Consider the following 22,271-nt stretch of genomic DNA (forward strand, 5'->3'; position numbering starts at 1 on the left):
GTAATGTTTTGGGAGTGCTCACAGACTCCAGATGCAGGTGCTGCACAAACACAGAATAAAATGGTTTTGCCCCTCCAAGAGCAACACTGTTCTCCTCTGCCCTGAAAAGTGGGAATGAAAGCTGAGAGGCTGCCAGATGGACAGGCCACCCCAGCAACACCTTTCCAGCAGCTTGGGGTGTGCTGGCAGTGGTGGTCTGCAAGGCAGAGGAGTATGTCCTGGAAAATCACCCTGTCCTCCCTTCCTGGGATGAACCAACACTCGTGACCTTCCCAAAATCCTGCTCTTCTTCTGGTGCCAGATGTGTCAGATAACACACATGGGGAGAGCAGAGGTACAACTTAGTGGCTTCAGCTCAGTTTTTTTGGCAAAGGGACCTAAAGCCTCATGAAGGCTAAAGAACCCCACGCCCCCTCAGGGAAAACAGGGCTCACACACTGTTTTTTCCGATGTTGTGGTGCCTATTTCAGATGTTGCTCTTTTGTCCCGGAGGTTGATTTGTATTACCCATGATGAATGATGCAGTCAAGGGGTATTGAACGCTGATGTGTTTATCTTATGGCAAGATGGAAATGTTGCAAACTTGTGAGCTGCGGGAGGCACTGGGCTAATCTGAGATTTGTTCCTAGCCCTCGCCATGCGAATGGTGTCGCTGCGAGCCCAGCAATGAAGTTCACTGTGTTGTAGCAGACTGCGCAGTTCCCGAGTGTGTCAACCCGGTCTATGAACCAGAACAGTGTTGTCCTGTCTGCAAAAATGGTAAGAAAGTACTGTGTTGAATTAACAAAGAGATGTAAAGGAAACATTTTATTCAAATGTTGTTACTGATGCATCCGCAGGAGGTTTGCTTCCATTGGCACAGGCTGGCGCTGGGGAGGCTTCTTCTCCTTGTGAGTGGCCTTCAGTTATGGGGTGGCAACTGGGAAAATTAAAGATGCCCTTCCTGGCCTGTGTCTTCTCCTGGAAGCAGATGGAATGGCTGACTTGACTAAGGCTTTATAGGACTGAGTCCTGATATTGGTGATTGTTGTTTCATGTCTTTGTTTTTTCCCATAATTAGTCTAACACAGAACCAAGTCTATGGGAAAAGAGAGAGTCTTTGTACCTAAATTAAGAAACCAATGCCAATTACCCAAGACCAAAGGAAAACTCACCAAATTCAATGGCAAACTTCTCCTGTGGCCAGTAAGACACTCATCAAGCCCAGAACATCATTAGTTTGTGCTGGAAATTGTGTATGTAGTGTTGGCCCTCCCTGTCCTCTGAAATGATTTCATAAATTGGAGTCTGATTCATCAATACTTTCAAGAAAGGTTTTGGAATGGCTGAAAGTACCTCTTTGGAAAAGAAATCTGTTTCCAAGAAGGTCTCCCCAGTCTTGAACCACAGCCTGTACACATGTATGTCTCTGAAAAAGCACCTTTCTCCTAATGCAGATGTGAAGACAGATTAAAAGGTAAGGTAGCTGCACAGAAACCTCTTCACAGCTTTCTAAACATGTAAAAAATAGCTACTTGGATTCATCTTCTCGTGTTTAGAATTCACAATCTGTATATATTTTCTCGTACATACATCACCACTGCTGGATAAGAGTAATGATTGCTTTTGGATCTAAATGAAAATGTTTGCAAAGAAATAACATTTTCAACACATTTTCTGCTCTTTAAGACAGAGAAAAGGCGAAGAGTTGGAAATGCAAAATATTTTTACTAAAGGAACTGGCAAAATTAAAAAAAATGTCTGGAAAATTGTTCCAGAAATACTAATTGAAATCCCAAGGTTTCTATTAAACCGTGATTTTTGCTCCGAAGTATATTTAAGATTTTCACTTAGTTTTTTGTTGCTGTTGAAAAGCAGAAAATGTTCATAGGATATTTCATTGGTTTGCTGTTGTTGATGATGAACTGCAGAGAAAAGGTTTGTTCCCCAGTTCTGTCCACCACCTTTGCTGTGCTTGAGTGTGAGGTTTCCCACCACACTCAACAAGACCGATGTCTTGGGTTGGTGACCTGGGGGTACCACTGGCCATGGCCGTGGTACCACAGCTCAGACTCATTTACACCCAGGAAATGCCGCTCGTGTGTGTTTGGCCTCTGCTCCCATCCTGTGTAGGGTCCCATCCTGAATCCCCCACATTTACACTGGCTCCACATCCCATCCGGTTTGCGTCCCATGAATCCAACCTGTGAACATCCCTCAGGCTTCCCAGGAGTGCAGACTCAGAGGTGCCTTCACACAGGTCCAGGAGCTTCTGGATTTCCCTGCTGACCCTTCACCACCGTGACCATTTCCCCAGTAACCAGACTCTCCCTCTTTGGGGGTGGGTGGCTTCCTGTGTCACAGTCCCCGACACCCCTGGTGACCAGGAATGACCAGCATCTTCCTTTCCAAAACAATCAGAGTGCCCAAATAACCAGGGAAAGGGAAAGAAACAGCTCCTGCTGGTAGGAACAAGGACAGGAGGACAAGAAGGAAAATCAGCCACATGCTGAGCTGAAGGGACTCTGGGGCACAGATTGGAACCCTCAAGTAGAAGCCAGGAGGCTTCACCCATGGTTTTACCAAATCCCTTCACTCCTCTCTTGGCTCATCTTTGGGGGATACAGATGTAAAGCTGTACAGCTGAAACCTGTTTTAGGCAGGGATGTGTTTCTCACCATCTTCTCCAGAGCAGCCTTGGGAATCCTGGTCTCTGGTGCCAGAGAGAACAGGGCTTGGAGCACAGCTCAGCCAGTGGTGGGTCATGGCTGTTCCTTGGGGCTGAGGAGCCATGGAGGGGAGCTGAACCCCTGCTTGTGTCCCAGCCTGGCTGTAGGGATGGGATGTGAGACCTCCCAGCTGGGCTTTCTGCTCCTCCTGCTGCAGCTGGAGCTGACTGGCTAATGGTTGGCCAAAGCTTGGAGTTCTGTCTGTATCCATCACAAATGTAATGAAATAATTGACACGGTGATAAAAATTAGTAGGCACCAAGATAGTCTCATTTGTCACAGGGAATATGGATGAGCATTTTGTTACTGCTCTTGGATGTGGCTGAGTGTGGCACACTCCATTTGCCTTTCCCTTACAGTCTGGGAGACTCGGGAGAAAGTAGCAGCCATTGCTCTGTCTCTTCCCATCTGAGTCCCTCTGACACATCCTAATGAATGAGGAGCACAATGCTTTCAGCTGTCTGTTCATCTTGAGACCAAAATTTTGTCTTTCAGCTCCCCCCTGCAGCCAGTCAATTAAAGCTCAGTTTCACAAATGCGTGAAGGTAACGCAAGCTGACAGACCCACTTAAATGACTGAACCCCCCCTTTTTTTTTTTTTTTTTGTTTTTTTTCCTTCCATCCAATACCTTTTGCTTTCTGCCAAAGTGGTCAAGACAGTTTTGGTGCCATGTTTCAGCGTGATGAAAAGATTTTACCTTAATCTCAGTCCCTGTGGTCATCATTTTAGACTGGCAAACAGACGAGCTCAAGGGATGCAGTTGCTAGAGGGGAAGTCAGTCTCCCGAAAGACATGAAATACAAATCATCATTTCAAAAGCTACTCTTTAAAATTTTGGAAAATCTTTGTTTTTGGTAAAAACACAGCCCTGCATCATTTGCTGCACTCTGACAGCAGCATGGCTTGCCTGCTTGTTTAGCTGTTGCTGCCCTTACCAGGAGAATAATTTCCTCTCCAGACATTCAGATTCATGTCTGTCTTAACTCTGTCTTGCCAAGGGCAAAATTGCTGTGCAGCAGTGAGCACTGGAACAGGCTGCTCAGAGAAACTGTGGCTGCCCCATCCCTGGAAGTGTTCAAGGCTTGCTTGGACCAGGCTTGGAGCAACCTGGCCTAGTGGAAGGTGTTGCTGCCCATGGCAGGGGTAGAATGAGATGATTCTTAAGGTCCCTTCCAACCCAAACTGTTCAGTGATTCTGTGATAATGCAAAAATGTGTTGATTCTAACAAGCCTGACCTGAAGATTCATAGAAAGCCAATATCAATTTCCCTGCCATCATTTAGAAGCACTGTGAACAGGTGGCTTTATTCCTTATTGTCAGAAGAAATGAAATTGTTGTCTCATGCTTTGCTAAACACTGCAGCTCCTGCAAAACTGGCTTTGCTTGGCAAGGGATTCCACGATACACACGGAGCAGGAGGAGTTCACTAGGAGGCTGAAATTTGGGGATGAGGGAGGAAGAGGACATTTTCACCTTCATGTCCTATCATCCAATTTGTCAGAGTGGATTTTAAGGGCGATGGCTCCAGGTGCTGTGCAGCATTTCTGTCGTGGAGATGAAAGGTCACTGGATTTCACGTTTCCTGGTAGTGACAGACCGCGGAATTATGGCCCCGAGTTGTTATTTGTAGTCATTGTGACTTCTCCAGACAAAAGTGTGTCAGCTGTTGTTAACTCTCTCCTCTACAGCATCTAAAACTTGCCTGTCACTGTTAAAATCAAGCCCGTGGCTGCCACCATCCACACTGTCCCCCCTGCCCCCAGGCTTTCCTGCAGTTCAAAGAGGAAATCCATCCACTCTGCCTGTGCCAAAGCCTTTCCACACAAAAATCCCAGTGAGCTCTCCATCCTCCTGTAGCCAGAGCTGTGGACATGCCCATGTGGTATTGCTCATCCCTCCTCTGGGCCTTCTCACCTGATCCTGAACTCTTCATTTCCCAACCTCTGCTTGTCCCTCCCCATAAATCCATCCAGTGCTGCGGACTGAGCCCCATTGTTGGTGGGATGTGTGTGTTTTTAACACCTTTCTTATGCATCGCTTGGAGGTTGCTCTTTCCATTTCCTTCACCCCTTTGGATGTGGTCTGGCAAGGCTGCAGGGTGCAGGGATGGGGGGGGATCCCCAGTGTATCATCCCTCACATCTCTTAATCTGGTTTAATCTGTGATCCAGATTAAATCAATTCCTCCTTTTTGCCAGCTCCAGGCAACTCTCTCCTCCTGCTGTGCACAGAGGGAGAAATTCCCTGTGTTTCACCTTCCCCCCTGTGCTGTTTGCCAGAGCTGAAACCACCCGGTGCCAACATGCCCTTTCCTGAGGGTGTGAGTAGATGTGCTCCAGCAGGGAGTCCCCATGGGGCCTTGGAGGTCCTTCCAAGGACTGATCCTTGGCCGCTGCTCTCAGGGGGCTCAGCCTCACAGCACTTGTGCATCCATCCACCGTCTGCCACTCCGTGGAAGGAAAACCAGATGCAATTCCCAGCTGGCAGCCTCGCAGCTGCTCTGGGAAAGGCCGGAGCTGAGCAGAGGCGAGGAGAGGGCAGCACAGGGCACCTGGCACCCCGTGTTCTCCTGATTTTACAAAGGGCTCCTTCAGAATTGTATCCAAAAGTAATCTTGACATTAGCAAAAACTCATCATCCTGGGGGTTTTTATGGCACAGCTGTGTCAGGAAAATTAATTTGAAAGTTCTCGTAAGTGCCACAATAGAATTGTTAGCTTCTTGTCCTCTCTAAAGTGTGAAATGCTCTGCAGAATGTTTCAAAGGCGCCTTTCTCCATTTACACATGCATTAACACAGCTGCAAAAATAGTCTTTGCTGTGGTGCTTTCATTTTCTTGAGGGATGAATAGAATAAGTATTATAAATTTCTGGTTTTGCCTTTAATTCAATGTTTGTTGCCACCAATCCTCAACAAAAGAATTTGTTACTCAGCAAGCCAGATAACAGCTAACATGTCCACAGTGAAATATTTCCTGGCAAGTGTGCTTACTCAGCCTGGGCTTCTGGAGACATTCCTGATGGAATACTGGGCAGCAGGAAGACGTTTTGTAGATAATCTGTCACTGGGTCTTTAATTAAAGTTTTAAATTATCACAGTTGATACAGATTTCCAAGTAAAGAGGCTGATTCTGCCCTCCACACACAAATAAAAGATCCCTTTGACCTTCAGCAGATTTTACACTGGTAAAATAGCATGGCTTCAGGCAAAGCTCTTGTGGGTATTTATTATAATATGCTATAAATATTAAGAATTCCCTACAAATGTCTCCATATTTGAGGGCATGAGCACAAAAGTGAGTAAATAATAATTTATTTCCATGCATATAAACCCACATTTTACCTAAGCTTCTCTCTTGATTCACTGAGAATATAAACTTGCTGCTCATTATTTCTCTGTTCAAGTTAATTTGAAATAAGCATTCTGCACCCCAGCCTGATCCTGCTGTAACACAGCACATCTTGCTCAGGAAACCCCCAAGGATTTTCCCAGCCCATGGAAGCCAAGGGAACCTTTCCTTTAGCAAACACATTTTACACATGTCCCTAAGGGAATTTTGCATGTCTCATTTAACACCCAGGGTCAGACCCTCGATAGGGAGGACAAAAGGCTAAATGTAAAATCCTTTTAGGTGAAGGTAATGGATTAACAGTGCATGTTGTTAACCACTATTGACAAAAAGAACTTCCCCACCATGGTCTCTGTTGTTCCAAATTATCAGCTATCTTGAAAAGTGCCAAGATTTTAATATCAAATAATCCAGTGCCTGGATATTAAACTACTTGTGCTTTATTGCATAAATATAGCTTGTTATTTATCTGCAAGATGTGGATCGCTGAAGCTCCAGGTCATTGTTTTGGAAAGCTTCTGCTTCTAACATGATCAGTGACCAAAAAAAATCAAGAAAATGTGGAAAAAAAATTACTAAAAGTGTGAGGGGAAAAAAAAGGAAGGATTTGGGGAGAGGATGTTTTGTCTGCCATTTGATTTTATACAACTGTTGGAGGATAAAGGTGACACAGAAAATGTGGCAAGAGGATGAGAGAAGACTTCATATTCATTTACTTTATGGAAAACAGTGATTTGGAGCCATGGGCAGATTCCTTTAGGAGAAAAAAAAACAAACCAACAACTAAATAAAATTCCTCTTCTAATTTATTTCAGAAATTCCTGAAATGGCCAGATTTTAAGGTTGCACTTAACCCCCCTTCAGTCAAAGTCTATGCAATATGCTGATTGGTTGTGCAGATGCAAGTTGATTGTGACCATCCAAGAGAAGACGTGTTCCCCACGCCGGACTTTGCTGGACTCCACCATCCTCTCCTGGGTCCCGGAGGCCGAAGGCAGTAGTGTAGTGTAGCCACAGCACCCTTCATTCCTGGTGGATGAAGCACTGATGGCACCCAGTCACCAACCAGCCTTGTGGGCACTCGGTCACCCCACGGCCACCACCTCACTGACAGGTCAGGCTGAGGGGGCACAGGAAGGACCGGCTCATGTTCTTTGGGATTACCAGCAGGAATGGGAGCTGTGGTGCCCTATTAGCTCAAGTACAGTGATTTGATTACCAACAGAGAAAGAGAATTGATTTAAAAGCTGGTAGAAGATCTAGACTGAAAATGAAGTGGTATGTTTGGGCCAGGCAGACACCAACCTGACAGAATACTGCAGTTTGAGAGGAGTCATTTCCCCGAAATTGCCTTTCAGTGGAGCCCGTTCATCCCCATCACTTTGGGCCCAGTGGTTAAAGGCGTGTAGGTGCCAGACTTGCTGGTGGAAATTCAACACGTAAGCACCTGTGAAGAGCTAGACCCTCCATCGCTTTTGGGAATCTCCAGCAGTTGGATTATCCAGATGCTTAAATGCCCTCCTGACTCAAGACTGCCCTGCTCCCCATGGGCACAGCTGGTGGAAGAGGCATCTGAAACAGTGAAAAGCTTTGGAAAGGTACACAGAGGTTAAACCTTCCAAAATTAGCCATCCTGGTGCTGGATAGCATCAGGGAGGGCTGAGTTGGAGCTGCCACCTCCTGAAGTTTCAAAGAAAGTGAGTCTAAAAGAGGCAAGGGAGAGGAAAAGCCTTTAGAGAACAAAAAAGCCATGAACTGAGCAGCGCTTAATGTGATTAACTCTATCACACAGCTCAGTGCTCACACAAAGCAGGAGCTGCTGGACTATGCAGTGCCAGAGTGACAGGGATGCTGCTGGGAAAAGCTCCATTCAAAGGGAGCTGCTGTGGGAGCCAGCGGGACAGCAGCCCCTGCGACCCGACGTGTTCACCCGCACGCTCACGGGTCACCTGATGCTGCCCGAGCCTTTGTGGTCTCTTCCTGTGCCCAGCAAGCAAGAAAAGGATAATTCACAAATTAAACACGGCAGGAAAAGGCTCTGCCTGACAGCCAAAGGCCAGGCAGGAGCTTAAAGCTGCTATCCTCAATTTGTACCCCAGGTCCTAACCGTGCTTCCGTGCTTCCACCGCAGCAGAGTTCAAAATGCACCCTAAGGAGAAGGGCTGGGGAGGATTATGAGGAGCCATTTGTCGGATGGGACTGGCTCCAAAGCTGTCTTTTAGTGGACACAGCTCTCAGAGATGTGGGAAACATGTTACATGGTCTGCATTGCTCTTTAAACTCGGAAATATTTGTGAGGAAGCTTCTGCTCGTCAGTGATCGTTTCCCCTTGGGAAAATGTTGCTGAAATTTGTGTGCACCAACCTATAGCAGTGGTAGTTCAAGATTCACTATCATCATGATAGTATGGGGGTAGGTGTTATAGAGAGAAGGGGGGTCGTTTTGGGGTTTTTTTGTGGGGAGGAAGTTCCTAGATTCAGATTGGGAGGCCAGGTTCCCTTTGCAGAACACAAGCAACCAAAGCAGTACTGAAATGAAAGCAGTCATGGTGTTGCTGCTCAGGTGACCAGATTCTTGGTGTGACTTAAAAGACCAAAAATGACATTATTACCCAGTTACATTGCTGTAAACCATTTTGCTGCAAGAGAAGCCTAAGGCCAAATCCTGCATCTCTGTCCTTTGGTGTAATGTCTCTGTTTTACTCTGATTTACTCCAGCTGAGGATCTGATATGCCTGGGTTACTCAGAGGCACAGTGCAGGAGGCTGGGGTGTTCTGCATCATCAGGGTTTTCTAAAAGAATTAGAGATACGTTTGCTTTTGCTGCTCTGGAAGGTTGGGATTGCTAAGCATATCTGTATGAGAAGAGAAGCAGACTCTGTCTTCATGTATTTCTAATATGATGAATGTTTAATGCTTCTTTTATTGGAGCCTACATATATGTAGAGTAGAGGACTTTACCAAGGAGTTGGCTTATGTCAAATAATTGATGTTTGAGCTGCTCCTTTCACACGAAATGCAAAGAGACTGTAATGAAAATATGAATTAAAGATTAGAGCTAAGCAAGTCTGAGAACACTTTGACGTAAGAAAAGCACATGGAAGTTTTTTCCTCCTGTTTCCTTTCCTTCCCTCCACCTTTACTACATCTCCATCCTCTCTCCTTTGGTAGGGTCCTGCATTTCAGCTGCAGCCTTTTGTCTCTCCTACACCTATGCCCCTTTGAGAAGGAAAGCAGTGCAGTGTTCTCCTGCTGGGGGTATTACTGCATGTCTGCACATCCCAGCCTTGCCAGTCACCCATCAGTTTGGCTGGAGAGACTAAGAGGTGTTTTTAAGGTGTGTTCTTCTTTATCTCTGCCCCTGATTTACTGATGCAGTGCATCAGCTGAGCAGAAGGAACAGGAGTGCAGGCTTGGTGGGACCATTTGCCAGAGGGACCCACACTTTGGTACAGCACGTTCTGGTGAGGGTGCAAGGACGTTGTGTCGGTGGCAGTGGGGCTGCTGTGTGACAGTGGCGGAGCTGTGCTGCTGCAGAAGGATGGCAGGAGACAGTTCCAAGTCTACCATCAGATAATTGCCAGTTCCTGTTGTCCAGAGATGCTCTTGTGCCCACAAACATCAGCATCCATTTCCTTCCACCCCCTTGGCCCACTCATCTCCCTCTCAGTGAGTGAGCTGTCTGTGTGCTCTGGCTGTCCAGGGGTGCTTCCAGCTCTCCGTGCAGGTCTGCGGGCACAGCACCAGGGCATCGCTCCTGCAGCATGAGGCTTCTTGAGCCTCCATTCCTGCAGCACAGGTTTGGCTGGTTGCAGTGGGATCTGCCTTACTGCCCAAGACTGAAGAGCTTAGGCTTGGTTAGGAGCCAGTGAAAGCCCAGTGGGAAAGAGGAGAGGATGTTGCTTTCTTTGCTTTGTCTGGCTGGGTTGGTGTGGGTCAGTTCCTTGTGCCTCTGGCCATGTCGATGCAGCTCAATGAAAGAGGGCTGGGCAGAGAAGTCATCCACAGGTGACAGTCCAGGGAGTGTCAGCACTTTGTAATGGGAGGTGAACTACAGAATATCCCTATTCCACTTGTACCCATTTCTGAAATCCGAATTGCAACAAGGAATTCAGTGAGCAGTTTTAAGAAAAAAAATAGATATGGACCAGTCCCACAATTGATGCAAACTGGTGTAACTCATTTCACATCAACTAAGCCATGGTTTTGACCCAGTTACAAAAGTTTCATGCCCAGCAGTGCTGGTAGGGAAGCAGTTTGTTAAAATAAATGGAGCAGGAGTTGATGTACCAAAAAAAGAAGCACTGATGTCCTGCACGGGGTCTGTTGAGAGGAGTGCGTCTGTGTGAAGATGAGCACACAAAGTTCTCCCCAACCTTTCAAAGCTCAGACTCTTTTCACTGCAGTCGCTTGAGAGCATTTGAAGAAAATGGGAATATGTTGGTCAGAAAATGCTGACTCACTGAAACCTCCCCGGGAAAAAGGCCAATTATAGCAAACTCTCTGTTTGTACATTTAAAAGGGTCAGGGAAAGACCTTGAAGTGATCAGATGCCCCATTTAATGCTTTCAGAACAAACTGCCTCAAATCTGAAGGGTGGAGGGGGTGACATGGTTTTTTAGATGTAGATCTTCATTTGATAATATGGAACATTTCAAACAGGGAAGACAGAAACGAAGGGGCTTTTTGCCTTATGAATTATTTCAGACAGCCTGCTCTGATTTTTACTAGAAGCTAAAGGTGTTTGTGCCTTTGTCTTTCCCTCCCTGTTTGAGTGGGAGAGGAATAGGAGAAATAGCTTTGACTGTGATGGGAAACATCCTTCCCGCTCAGCTCTTCCCCTTGCCTGGGTAAGTAGCCAGGTCCAAGACTGAAGGGAGCCTGCAAGATGGAGAGGGATGTCTTACAAGAGCCTGTTGTGACTGGACAAGGGGCAGTGGCTGCAAACTGATGGAGTAGGTTTTGATTGGATGTTTGAAAACAGTTCTTCCCTGTGAGGGTGGGGAGGCCCTGGCACAGGTTGCCCGGAGAAGCTGTGGCTGCCCCATCCCTGAAAGTGTCCAGGGCCAGGTTGGACGGGGCTTGGAGCAACCTGGCGAGTGGAAGGTGTCCCTGCCCATGGCAGGGGGGTGGAACAAGATGATCTTTAGGGTCCCTTCCACCCAAACCATTCTGTGGGATTCTGGCAGGAGAAGGCTGTCAGCATCCAGTGCTTTTGGGAAACCCTTGGCACCTTGCAGGATCAGGGCCTGCAGGCTTTGCTGTTTGCAGAACAGCACCTGGAATTGTGCTTTCTGGCCTGATTGAAATGCATGAGAAGTGTCAGGAGGCGTGGGTGGAAGAGCCCTCGTTCGATATTGCTTCGGTATCGCGGAGTCTCATTAGCTCAGGTCAGTGCCTTTGAGAGGTTTCTGGCTTGTGAGCCGAAATACCGGCGTGTTTTGGTGCCGTCAGCTCTCTCCGCGCCCGGGCAGGGCTGCAGACCCCGAAGCGACCCTCGGCCGGGGGACGCGCTGCCGCCGACACGGCTCTCGCCGAGCCCGCCGCGTTGGTGTGCGAGTGAAAGGTGCTGGTTTGCTGAGGGCCGAGCCCCCGCTGGGTGTTCCTTCCAGAAGAGCCTCGCTCTCTGATCTCTGACTCATCGCAGCCAGCGCTGACGTCCGAGGGACTCCTTCTGCGGGAGGATTATTCGCGGGAGCGGGGCCGCGGCAGCATCCGATGCGTCATCCCTGTGTGCGCGGGCGGGGCCCTTCCCCACGGCACCGCTGCCCCCGGGTCACCCCCGGGGCGGTGCTGCCAGCCGGGATGAATGGATTCAGCTGCTCTGCTTCCATTGGTGCAAGCAAGGCTCGGGTACCCTCGCGGTGCTACAAGGAAAGCGGCGAGAGGGAATTTCTGGTGACTTTTCAAGCTGTGTCAAACAAAAATGAAATGTATTACAGGGAACGTCAAACTGTAATTATTAAGGACTTGGAAAACTGTGATTAAAAATGAAAACCTGCCTACGGTAGTAACAGTTAGGTATATGTGCTATGTTTTGCACACAAACCCACGTTTTTCTCTTGGCTAAATTTGTGTCCCCCTAGAGAGCAAATACACTGTGATCCAGTTCCTGATGCTGGTGTAAACTGGCCTGGCTGCCCTGCTCCCAGGGAGACATCGTGCTTTTGGCAGCAGCCAAGGATTTGTCCCCCTCTCCCATTTGTCCTAACAGCTCAAAAATGAAGTTTTGTACATGCAGAAAAGAGCCAGAGCCAGTTCCTGTGCCCGTATAAGCCCCTTCTTGAAGAGTTTCACATGGATTTGACACCTCTCTCCAAATGGTCGTTTGGATTTCCCAGCTGGGGCAACCCATGAAATAAAGGTGATTACTCTTCTTACAGATTTAGCCCAACTTGTATCTGTGGACCTAAAGGCTCAAGGAGTGCTTATGGAAGGGGAATGGCCTCCAAAGAAGGAATTACAAACCCCCAGCAAGAAACCAGGACTCTTCTTACTCCTGTTGCGTGCATGGTGGGTTTTGCAGTTGGCACTGCCCCTTCTCTCTGCCCGTTTGCTCTGTCTCAAGGAAGCACTGCCTGCGCCCTCCCTCCTTGGCTTCACGTGTGATCAAGCAAGAAGCTCCTCTCCTAACTGTGGGTTAAAGTGCTGCCTCTGTCCTGTAGCCAGGGAGGAGATGAGAAGATTCCACCAGCTACCTGGGAGCAGTGGCAGTGTCCACACTTGCCAGGCTCACATTGGATGCTGATGGGCATCACCACACAGCTGGGACAGCCTGTGCCGCACAGGCTGGGCTCTCCCAGCTCCATCAAGGCACCAGGGTTCCAAAGCCATGTGTGAATCCTTGCTGGAACAGAATTTGTCAGATGTGAAGGTGATGCTCAAGGTGCATAAAGGAAATGGGTGTGTTTTGTCCTGCTGACTGAGGTTTGGGATTTCTAGGTACAACATGCTCTGGGATAGGAAATGTTGGCACAGGGAAGTCTGCAGTAAACCAGGGGTTGCATGGGGGTATTTGAATATCAGCTCCATGGTGGGGCCAACCCAATGGTGCTCCATCACTGTGCATTAATAGGCAGGTCACAGCCTGGGGGTCAGCAACAGGGCTACAGACCACTGACTTTCTGTTTTCCACTAATCTGTGGGAGAAAAAAATTAAATAAAAATCCCCCACATCAGCTGATTATGTCAAAGACTTTCCCAGCTGGTGAGGTGAAAGTTTGCTGGTGCTTGCAAGCGTGGCACCTTCTAGTGTCCTTTTAGTGGCAGCACCTTTTAATAAGGTGTTATTGCTGTCTTTGGGGGCTCTGCTAGACCCTGTCTTTCAGCATTACTCCCCTGCTGTCCCACTGGGAGGCGTAACCTCTTGGTGAGGGGCTGGCAGTGAGTTTATCACCTCTTGCCACTAGGAGGAAGCCTCTCTGGCAGCCTGGGGTAGGGATCCTAGCAAACAGGCCCCACGTCCCAGTAACCTGTGTGATGTGCTGCAGGGTCTGGTCGTGCATTCTACCCAAAGGTTGCCGAGTTTCTGCATTCCTCAGCTGAAATCAGCTGCTGCTGTGCAGAATTTTGGCTGTGCACCCCAGGAGGGGATCTCCAGGGCAGAGGAACCCTCCACATTTGGACATCAGCACTCACAAGTCATCATAGAACCACAGAATGGTTTGGGTTGGAAGGGACCTTGAAGTTCATCTCATTCCAAGCCCCTGCTCTGGGCAGGGATACCCATGCCACAGTTCCTAATTCTACATCTTTAAGGCAGAGAGGAAGCCCATGTTAAGGGTGATGTTTTCCTTCTTTTTGTGTCTCCATTTCAATCAGTGCCTGTCATCCTGCCCCTAAGGTTTCACAAGACCCATACTAATTTTTTTTCCCAAAATTTTCCAGCTGAGAAATATCTTAGATAAAGACAAGAGTTCACTGGGTGTGGCAATCACGTCATGACTGCCCAGAGAAGAAGGATGCAAAGGGGATAAATAGATGCTGTTTGCTGTTTGCTCTTGAAAGCACCCATGGGAGGTTTACCCAGCCCTGGCCTGGGCACTCCAGAAGGATTAGTCTCACTTGAGAGAGCTCACTTGTGCTACGGTGCTGAATGGCCCCATTCTCACCTCTGTGCTCAGCCCCATGTGTGGGGCAAAAGGGACTTGGGTCGGGCTGCCCTGCAGCAAAGGCAGATCCCTGCCAGCAACTGGGGCTGGCTGCTGGCACTGAAAAGCCCCCGGGCTCTAAAGGCACCGTAATCAGTGGGTTTGCATTGAGGCAGAGGTGCAGAGGGCAGCAGGGATGCAGGAGGGGTGGACTGTGGTATCAGTAGGACACTGGGGGAGGAAAGGAAGGCACTCACAGCAAGGTGCCTGCATGGTGTGACAGCACAAATCAGCTTTATTTAGACATCAGTGCCCCTCCTTCCCCCTGAGCCAAAAATAAACCTCCCTGGTCCCTGCTGCAGGATCTTGGCCGTGGTAGGGAGGGGATCTGTCTGGAACACTGTCTTCAAAACAAACGTTTCCCTGGCTTGCTTCTGGGATTAAAACTCTTTCTGAGACAGCAGCCCTGGTTACTACAGCCCTCTGGATGCTGACTTCCTCACTGCCATTGCTGTGGAGGAGTAAAGAGGAGAAGGGGCAAAAAAAAGCAAGAGGAAGGAATTTGAAGCCAAACTTATGGAGTAACTTCTGCTGCTGGCAAATTTTCATCTTCCAAGGTCAGCCATGATTACATTTGGAGAGCACTTTGCTCTTTTTAGCAGTTTTGGCTATTGCTGCCATATGTACGAAGGACCATCTGGAAATCTGTTCCCAGCTTTAGCAGGTGTTAACACCGAGCTGCCCTGGGCCCCTGTTTGCTCACTGGCTGCAGCAGCTCCACGTTGAGCACCCTTGGGCTTCTGCTCGTGTCCCAGCCAGGCAGGGACTGGTACAACCCTGTCAGGGTGTGCTCCCCAGGAATTCCCATCCTCTTTTAGTCATGGAGTTTGGGGTGGTCTGTTTTTGGGGTGCTTATTTTCCCATCTTTTTTTTAAGTCTGTGTGGCTGTTGAGCTCAGCTGTGTTCAGGAGTGTGTTTCATTTTCCAGATTAGAAAATGCTCAGAGGTATAATCAGGTCCTTCCACAGTATTTAATTATCCATAATTAAAGGCATCTACACAAAGCAGATTTTCAGAGACCATTCTTGTGTTACATTGCTAATGAATTAAGTAATTAATTGGCATTGAAAAAATACAATAGGAAACATCAATCTTTTGAAGTAAAGCATTTTTTAGGTGTTTTATAAAATCATTAGCTTGTATCAGGTCAGTAGCTGTTCGCATGTCTAAATCCCCCTTCTGGCTTTAAAAAAAAATCCTGAAGGACAAAATGAATGCAGGGAATACTTGCTGAAGAGTGTGGAAGCACTCAGAAATGGGGAATTTCATTTGGAAGTGACTGTCCATCACTTTGCCATTCTGTCTCACAGTTCCCTCCCCCTGCCAGGAAGATCTGAACCAATTCCCATCACACTTGAGAATACAGTTTGCAGCTTCAAACTTTCTTGTTCCTGCAGGTTTTGTTAAAAATAGTTGTCTGCTGGGTTTGTTTTTAGTAATGCCCATTCTCCTCAAGCAGGGCACTGTGTCCATGCCTCAGTTTCCCCTGTGCACTCCCCTGTCCCAGTGGAATGCTGCGAGGAAAACAGGCTCCTGTTCTGAGCTGTTTGGGTACCATAGTGCCACTGAGACCAGAGGGCGAGTAATAGTTTTATCCAGTAATGAAATAATAAAAACAGACTCAGGTAGAATGAGGGGTAACAAAGCTTTCTGAGAGTTATGGGGGGAGGGCTGCAGAGCCACCTGCATCCCAGCTTTTCATCACTGCTGGCTGCTGCCTTACAGTGCAGAGGAACTGTCCTGTCCCCACACAGCACCGTAGTATCACATGGCATCTGCTGGAATACAAAAGCCCACGTATCGTGGTTATGCCTTTTGTGGTGACACCCAGAATTGTTGGCAAAGGAAGAGACAGTCCTTTTCCATTGGATGATTTCATTAAATACAACTATTCACATGCAAAACCAGCACGGCTCATTTTATTGCTGCTAAAACCCCACTCTTTGCCTTCTCATCAGGAAGCGCCGTGGAAATGCCATGGATACCATTAAATGCAGGTAGCGTAATGGGAAGAGCAAAATCTGGGGACAAAACACGGATTAAAGCCGCTTTTGCAGCTGCTGGAGAAATCAGGACAGGTCCCAGCAGAAGGGCTTAGGAGCCTGTTTATTCCAGAAGCACCAAGCTCTGCTTGTCTCATCTGTCCATCAGACCAAGGTGTGCCCGTCCTTGCAGTGCTTTGCTCTCCCCGGGTGTGCCCTCAAGATCCATCCATCCATCCTACCCTGCCCCTTCCACCCCCTCCTCCTGTTTCCTCAGGAGCTGCAGATTTTGGCACAGCAGTGCCATGTCCTGTCTCTCTGCACCAGGCTTATTAATTGCTGGGGTGAGGGTTGGAGGGGAGATGTTTTCCTGATTTTTGTTTTCCATGCTACAGGCAGGTAATTAAATTCCCCAGACAAATTAAGGGGTAATGTTTCTGCCATTGTGGTTATTCCCTTTCTATGGGTAATCAATCATTTGTATGGATTTGCATAAAGTGGTAGCTCTGCCACTGGAGCCCAACCTGAACATATAGGGATGAAAACTAGGCACATCCAAAGGCTGATGCAAGTGGGGTCTGTTAAATGGCCTCCAGAAGATCCATACTTTGACTGGAAGGGGAACCTTTGGTGATTGACAGGCTTTTAGTTGTTATACATCTACATGTTCATTAAATTCACCTTTTACTTGGGTCTTACTCCCCATCATTTCTGTGTCTGTCATCATGGAAGCCACGGGGCTGGGAATGATGGTGAAGACAGCAGGAGATGTCAAACACGAGCCGAGAGTAGAAAGAAATGGTTTCCACAGCAGCTCTTTCCTTACATGGAAAGTTTTATCTTTGCTTTGAAGTCCCATTTCTAACACAATCCCACATTCAAAACCTTCATCAGAAAAATCTGTCCCCGGGTGGAAAACAGAAGCAGGTCCATGCTGATGCCCTGGAACTGTCACATTTATCCCACAGCGATCCCAAGGTGATCTGGATTATGATGGAGCCGTTTTTCAGACAGGAGCTGGAGATTCATCCTAATCATGTGGTTTCCCACAGCTCAGGAAACCCTTGTTCCCCTGGGCGGGGGGTTTGTGCAGAGACTGCCTCATGGCACAGGCCACTGCTGCTGCAGCTTTGTCATCCAGTGCTGGGCTGGGTTTGCAGGGGACTCCACATCGACGTGAACAACTCAGATAAATGTGTAGCAATCCTGGTTCTCCCACACATTTGTTTCCTCCTGTTTTATACAAAACGAGCACGGTCACAATTTCCACTTCATTTATGACTGATCTGAAAAAAAACCCCACCCCATAAAACATCATGCACAGCTGTAGTGACCAAGTTAGATTCAATTCTGGCTTTATATGAGTTGATGTGCAGCCAGCTCTCTCTTCCATACATCATCTGTGATTGCAGTTAAGCGTGAAATACTGTTTTAATTCTTACACCAAATGTGGGATTTTTTTTCTGAAGAAAAAAAGACATAAAAGTGTTAAAATGGGCCATAAAAATCATTATATTTTCACATGGAGCTCAACCAAGAGGCGAATAAGTTGGCTAAAGGCTCAAAAGACCCGGAAAAAAAGTCCTGATTGTTATTCTTTTGTTGTTAACCTTCGCCTTTGAATGGAGATGCCCAGGTAGGGAGCAAAGATGTGCACTTTGGCAGCCAGGGGCTATTCTGGCACTTGCTTCCCTAGATAAGGGTTTCCTCACACAGCTGCATGGACAGAGACCTGTGGCTGCTGCTGGAGCTGCTGCTCCCTGACAGTGCCTTGGAAGCTGCCCCAAGACCGTTGCAGTGGGCAGGGCGAACATCAGACAGGTCCCCGGCCAAGTTTCTGCTCTGCATCCCAATTCCTTTCTGGGGTGACTTGGGAAATCCTGGCTCTGAGGGCACAGTCACCTGGACTGAGCCTGTCCCATGGACTGAGCCTTGTTCCATGGCTGCTCTGGGGAGCCTTCTGGTGAGGTGAAGGCAGCAGAGTCACAACAGCATGTTTTATATACATAAAAGACATTCTCTTTACTCTAAGGTTTAGTCTTTGTTCTGAGAGAGGTCCAGCCTTTCTTCCCTTTGGCTGTTGATTCTACTGGTAACATTGTTTGACGATGCAGTAGCTTAGTGGTAGTTTTATTAATTGATTTCTTTTAGATTAATCTGATACAAGCTCCCCCCCAAAAAGAAAACAAACAAACCCAGCTCACCTTATTTGCTGTGTTTGAACCATTAAAAAAATTAATGTACCTTCAGCACAGTTGGAGTTCATTTTGGGAAATATCTACTTAGACAACTTTTTAAAAGGCTATTACTTACCTGAGAGGTTACAATGACCTCAGAGTAGCTTTCATTGCCCACAATTACAACCTACCTGTATTGTCCCGAAGCTTTATGCTGCCTGCAAAGAAATTTTTAAGAGCTAAATCCTGTGTGTTTGCTCAGGTAAATGTTGAAATGCATTTCTCCCTTAATAGATGGTTACTGTTGGCGTCTTCAGCCCTGAGTGTGCACAGCAAAAATCTGATTCCAAAAAACTGTTTTGGAGGCACAGTTCCTGCCTGTGCAATGCTGAGCCCATTCCCCATGCAGGTTTTTTTACCATGAGCTAAACTTTTCCATGCTGATCAAGGTATTTGCACACACAGATCCTTTTAAAATGAAGAGGAATTTGGTGTGCAAATCCCGTAGGAGACTTTGAAAATGCCAACCTGCATTTTATATTACAAGAAGCAGGGAAAGCCCTTTATTTACAGCTGGGTCTGGAGCCTTGGGAGTTTTTTTGCTGCTGTCTGGGAGCTGGTCCTGCATTGACTCCTCTGTGGCTTCAGTGGCAGTGGGTCCAGTTCAAGTCTGCAGAAGTGTCCAAGGCCAGGTTGGACAGGGCTTGGAGCAACCTGGGCTAGTGGAAGGTGTCCCTGCCCATGGCAGCAGGGAAGCAGAAGATGAGCTTTAAGGTCCCTTCCAACCCAAACCATTCTGTGATTCTGTGCTCAGCCTTGGGCTTGGTCCTGTTGTCCTGCTCATCCCACAAGCCCAGGGGATGAAGAGTGCAGCAGGGCTGTAATTTCCAGCTGGTGCTTTGGAGCTGTGGAAGGGCTGCTCTTTGTTCCCTGGGTGAGTGATGGCCTCCAGCCTGTCCACACAGCTCAGATCTGTATCAGTGCTGGTGGACGTCACTGCTCCCCGACAGACTGCCTTTAAATTGCACCCATAGATCTTCCCTGCACCAAAACATTCCTGCTCCAGTAGTTAGTGATGCCTGAAGTTATGTCTCCACATCAAATTAAGTAACTGTGCTATCAATAAGGAGGAGTAATGCGGTGTATTCCCTTCTGGATGTCTCCCTGTCCCTCATTTGTTTGCTGCTCCGATTAAGATGGATAACAAGCCATCAGTAATTTTCTAACTGTGGTGCAGAGCAGTGAGGATTAAATCAGTCTGTGTCACTGGGTGCTAGGCCATAATTTAGGGAGCTCCAGTGGGTCCCCTGCATTCATTAGACTCCAAGGCAGTGGATGCTTGGGATTGTCTGAACAAAGCCTGGAAGATGTGAACATTTCTGCCCAGGGAGAACCAGGAGGGGATGTGGGGCCACCAGGAAATCCCTGTCCCACTGGGCTGGCTGGGAGCTGCTGGGGTGTTTAATCTTTGTTGTGCTGGCTGCATCGCTGGCTAAATGAGTGGAATGCTCCCTTTGCCCTGAACTGAGCTTTTCACCTCCCTCTGGCCTTTTTTTAATGTGTTCCTTCTAATGATGTAGGGCTTGCTTAGAGTGAGCAACTTGGAAACAATTTGGACAAGGATACTGCAGATATATATATATATATATAATGCAGAGATTAAATAACTTTTAGGCATCTTCAGGCACCCAGTAATGTGAATTATGGCTGGAAAAATCTCTCCTGTAAATAGGCAGTACTCGAGAAGAGCTGTTAGCATCATCTTGTGAGCAGTGAAATATGCAGGAATGATGGAAAAGAGCTGCAGATAAGCTTCAGAGGAGATTAATTCTTTGGGGCAACGGTCCACAGGATTGAAAGCTTCTGGGTGTTTAGAAGGTACCACCAGAAGACTCCAGGAGCTTTTAGCCAGACTCAGTGGGATTGGCCACAGGTAAAAAAACTAAAAGGACCTCATTTTGCGACATTTTAGAGAACAGAGTGAAATTGGGGGCATTTATTGCAGGTTGGATGGTTGGGTGACAATGGATTTAGGAGGCCAGGGGGTATTTTCACCTGGTGTTTGTGTTGGGAATGTGCAGGGTGAATAGGTGTCCGTTAGTCTGCAAAGAGCTGTGTCTGCCATGGCCTGGAGGACGTGGACATCACCTGCAGGAACAGGGAGGAGGCAGAGCCACAGTGCACTGCCTGCCCTCCTGCCACCTCCAAGAAATGATCAGCCACAGACAGGATCAGAACTGGGCATGGCCGGGTGTGAACTCAGTCCCCCACATGCCATGGCCGTGGCAATCCCGTTCCGATACAACCTCAGGCTTCCATCTGAGCCAGGATCTTCAGCTTCGGCCTCTCTCTAACACAGTAAAGCTCCAGGGTTGTTATTTTCAGGTGGGGTTTTCAGCTCCCCCTGCAGAGCATCGCCAGGTTTAATTTGCAGCAAGGCAAAGCTCAGCATCACCAGCTGATTTCTTTATGTCTCACCTCCAGCTTTGCCTGCTGCCTTCTCCTCCCGCCAAGAAGAGGAGGGCTGGCATTCCCCATACCAGGCAGTGAAAACAAGACTTCTTCCATGTCCAGGCTGAAGTCTGTGCTCAGGAGGGCAGAAAAACCAGCACCTTGTTTTTAATGATGGAAGTTAACACGGCTCCTCCCAGCTGATCCTGCAGATCTTCTCAAATGTTCATTTAGCTCTATCACACCCATCTATGTGATCACTTCAGACTGCAAGAAAAGAGCTCAATTTGTGGCTTCAATTAACGAATCAGGGAGGGAAGAAGTCCCAAGGTGCAGGCAATGAGCCATTTCTTGCCTCTGTGACAGAGCCTGGGGATCACCTGTGTTTCTGCTGTGGTTTTCCCCTTTTCCTGCTGGGGATCCATGAGCATCCTTGTGCAGGTTCCGGGTGTAATCCTCGCTTTGTGAGAGGTTGTTTCAGCTGAGTGATGCTGGGAGCAGTGGACACCAGTGCTGGAGACCACATGGCTTGTGGTGTGGGATGGTCATGGTGAAGACTGTGAGATGCCTGTTTTGTGGAGAGATGGAGAGAAAAATCCACCTTCCCCCTGCGAAGACACTCGGCCACGCTCCCTAGAAACATCTCACCCAGTTCAACTGCATTTGTGGTAAAGCTCCAACAGCAAAGTCATTGAGCTGAGTGAGCATCCATGGGGATGTTTTCAGGCTGTATCCATTCTTAGATACTGTGGATACACCACTGTTTTGTGCTTATCCTTTGCAATTTTAATTGTGGGGCACACCACGTGGGAGCCTGAGGGATGGTGGCTGAATACAGCTCTATAAACCAGGCAGATAAGCATAGCCATCAACACCTCTCTACTTGATGTTACCCATTGACTGAATCAGCTGAATTCTCTTGGAGTCAGCTTTAGTATCTCCTAAAGGGATGGGGAGCTCTCAAAAGAGTGGCAGGAGACATAGAGTTATCACTGGAAAATATTTAACTGAGAGGAAACTACCACTGCTGCTGAAATCAGAGGTTGCACCATGAGAAGTTGTGGGGGAGGTGATGAGCTTTTGTGTGGGACAGGCACTCCCCAGGGCAAATCTGAATATCACAGTTGGCCTGAAGTGAGTTGTGCTTGCTGTTAGATTAACATTTGATTTCCTTTTACTGCTTCTTTGTGCACACAAAGCTGAATTCAGAGCTGCTGAAAGCCAGAGGCAGAGACACTGAGTTCAGTAAAACCCATCTGGGAGCTGGGGGGGCACTGGTGTTCAGCACCAAGTGACTCCCTGGCATCAGCAGGACACCATGAGCTCCTGGTGTTGGAGAGAGTGTGACCCCTGGATCCCCTCCATAACAGGGGTGCAGGTCAGCAGCACAACACAGGTCATCACCCACGTAACTGGGCTTAGCCATATGGTTGTGAAATTGGCCATCACTCCCCC

General features: G+C 47.8%; 1 protein-coding gene across 2 annotated transcripts in view; it reads left to right on the forward strand.

Moving 5' to 3' along the window:
* The window catches only part of VWC2L (von Willebrand factor C domain containing 2 like), a 44,360-nt gene that overhangs the window by 16,622 nt on the left and 5,467 nt on the right, over window positions 1-22,271 (forward strand). The window contains exons 2-3 of one of the 2 annotated variants that reach the window (XR_003526592.1): window positions 630-759; window positions 6,873-7,171. Coding sequence is in view for 1 of the 2 variants with exons in the window: in XM_027636868.1 (XP_027492669.1) it covers window positions 630-759 (130 nt within the window). In the remaining variant the exon portion in view is untranslated. The remainder of the gene's footprint in view (window positions 1-629; window positions 760-6,872; window positions 7,172-22,271) is intronic. The other variant, XM_027636868.1, reaches the window with a different exon arrangement.

This window comes from Corapipo altera, unplaced genomic scaffold (assembly GCF_003945725.1).
Source record: "Corapipo altera isolate COAL_440 unplaced genomic scaffold, ASM394572v1 45, whole genome shotgun sequence".
NCBI lineage: Eukaryota > Metazoa > Chordata > Aves > Passeriformes > Pipridae > Corapipo > Corapipo altera.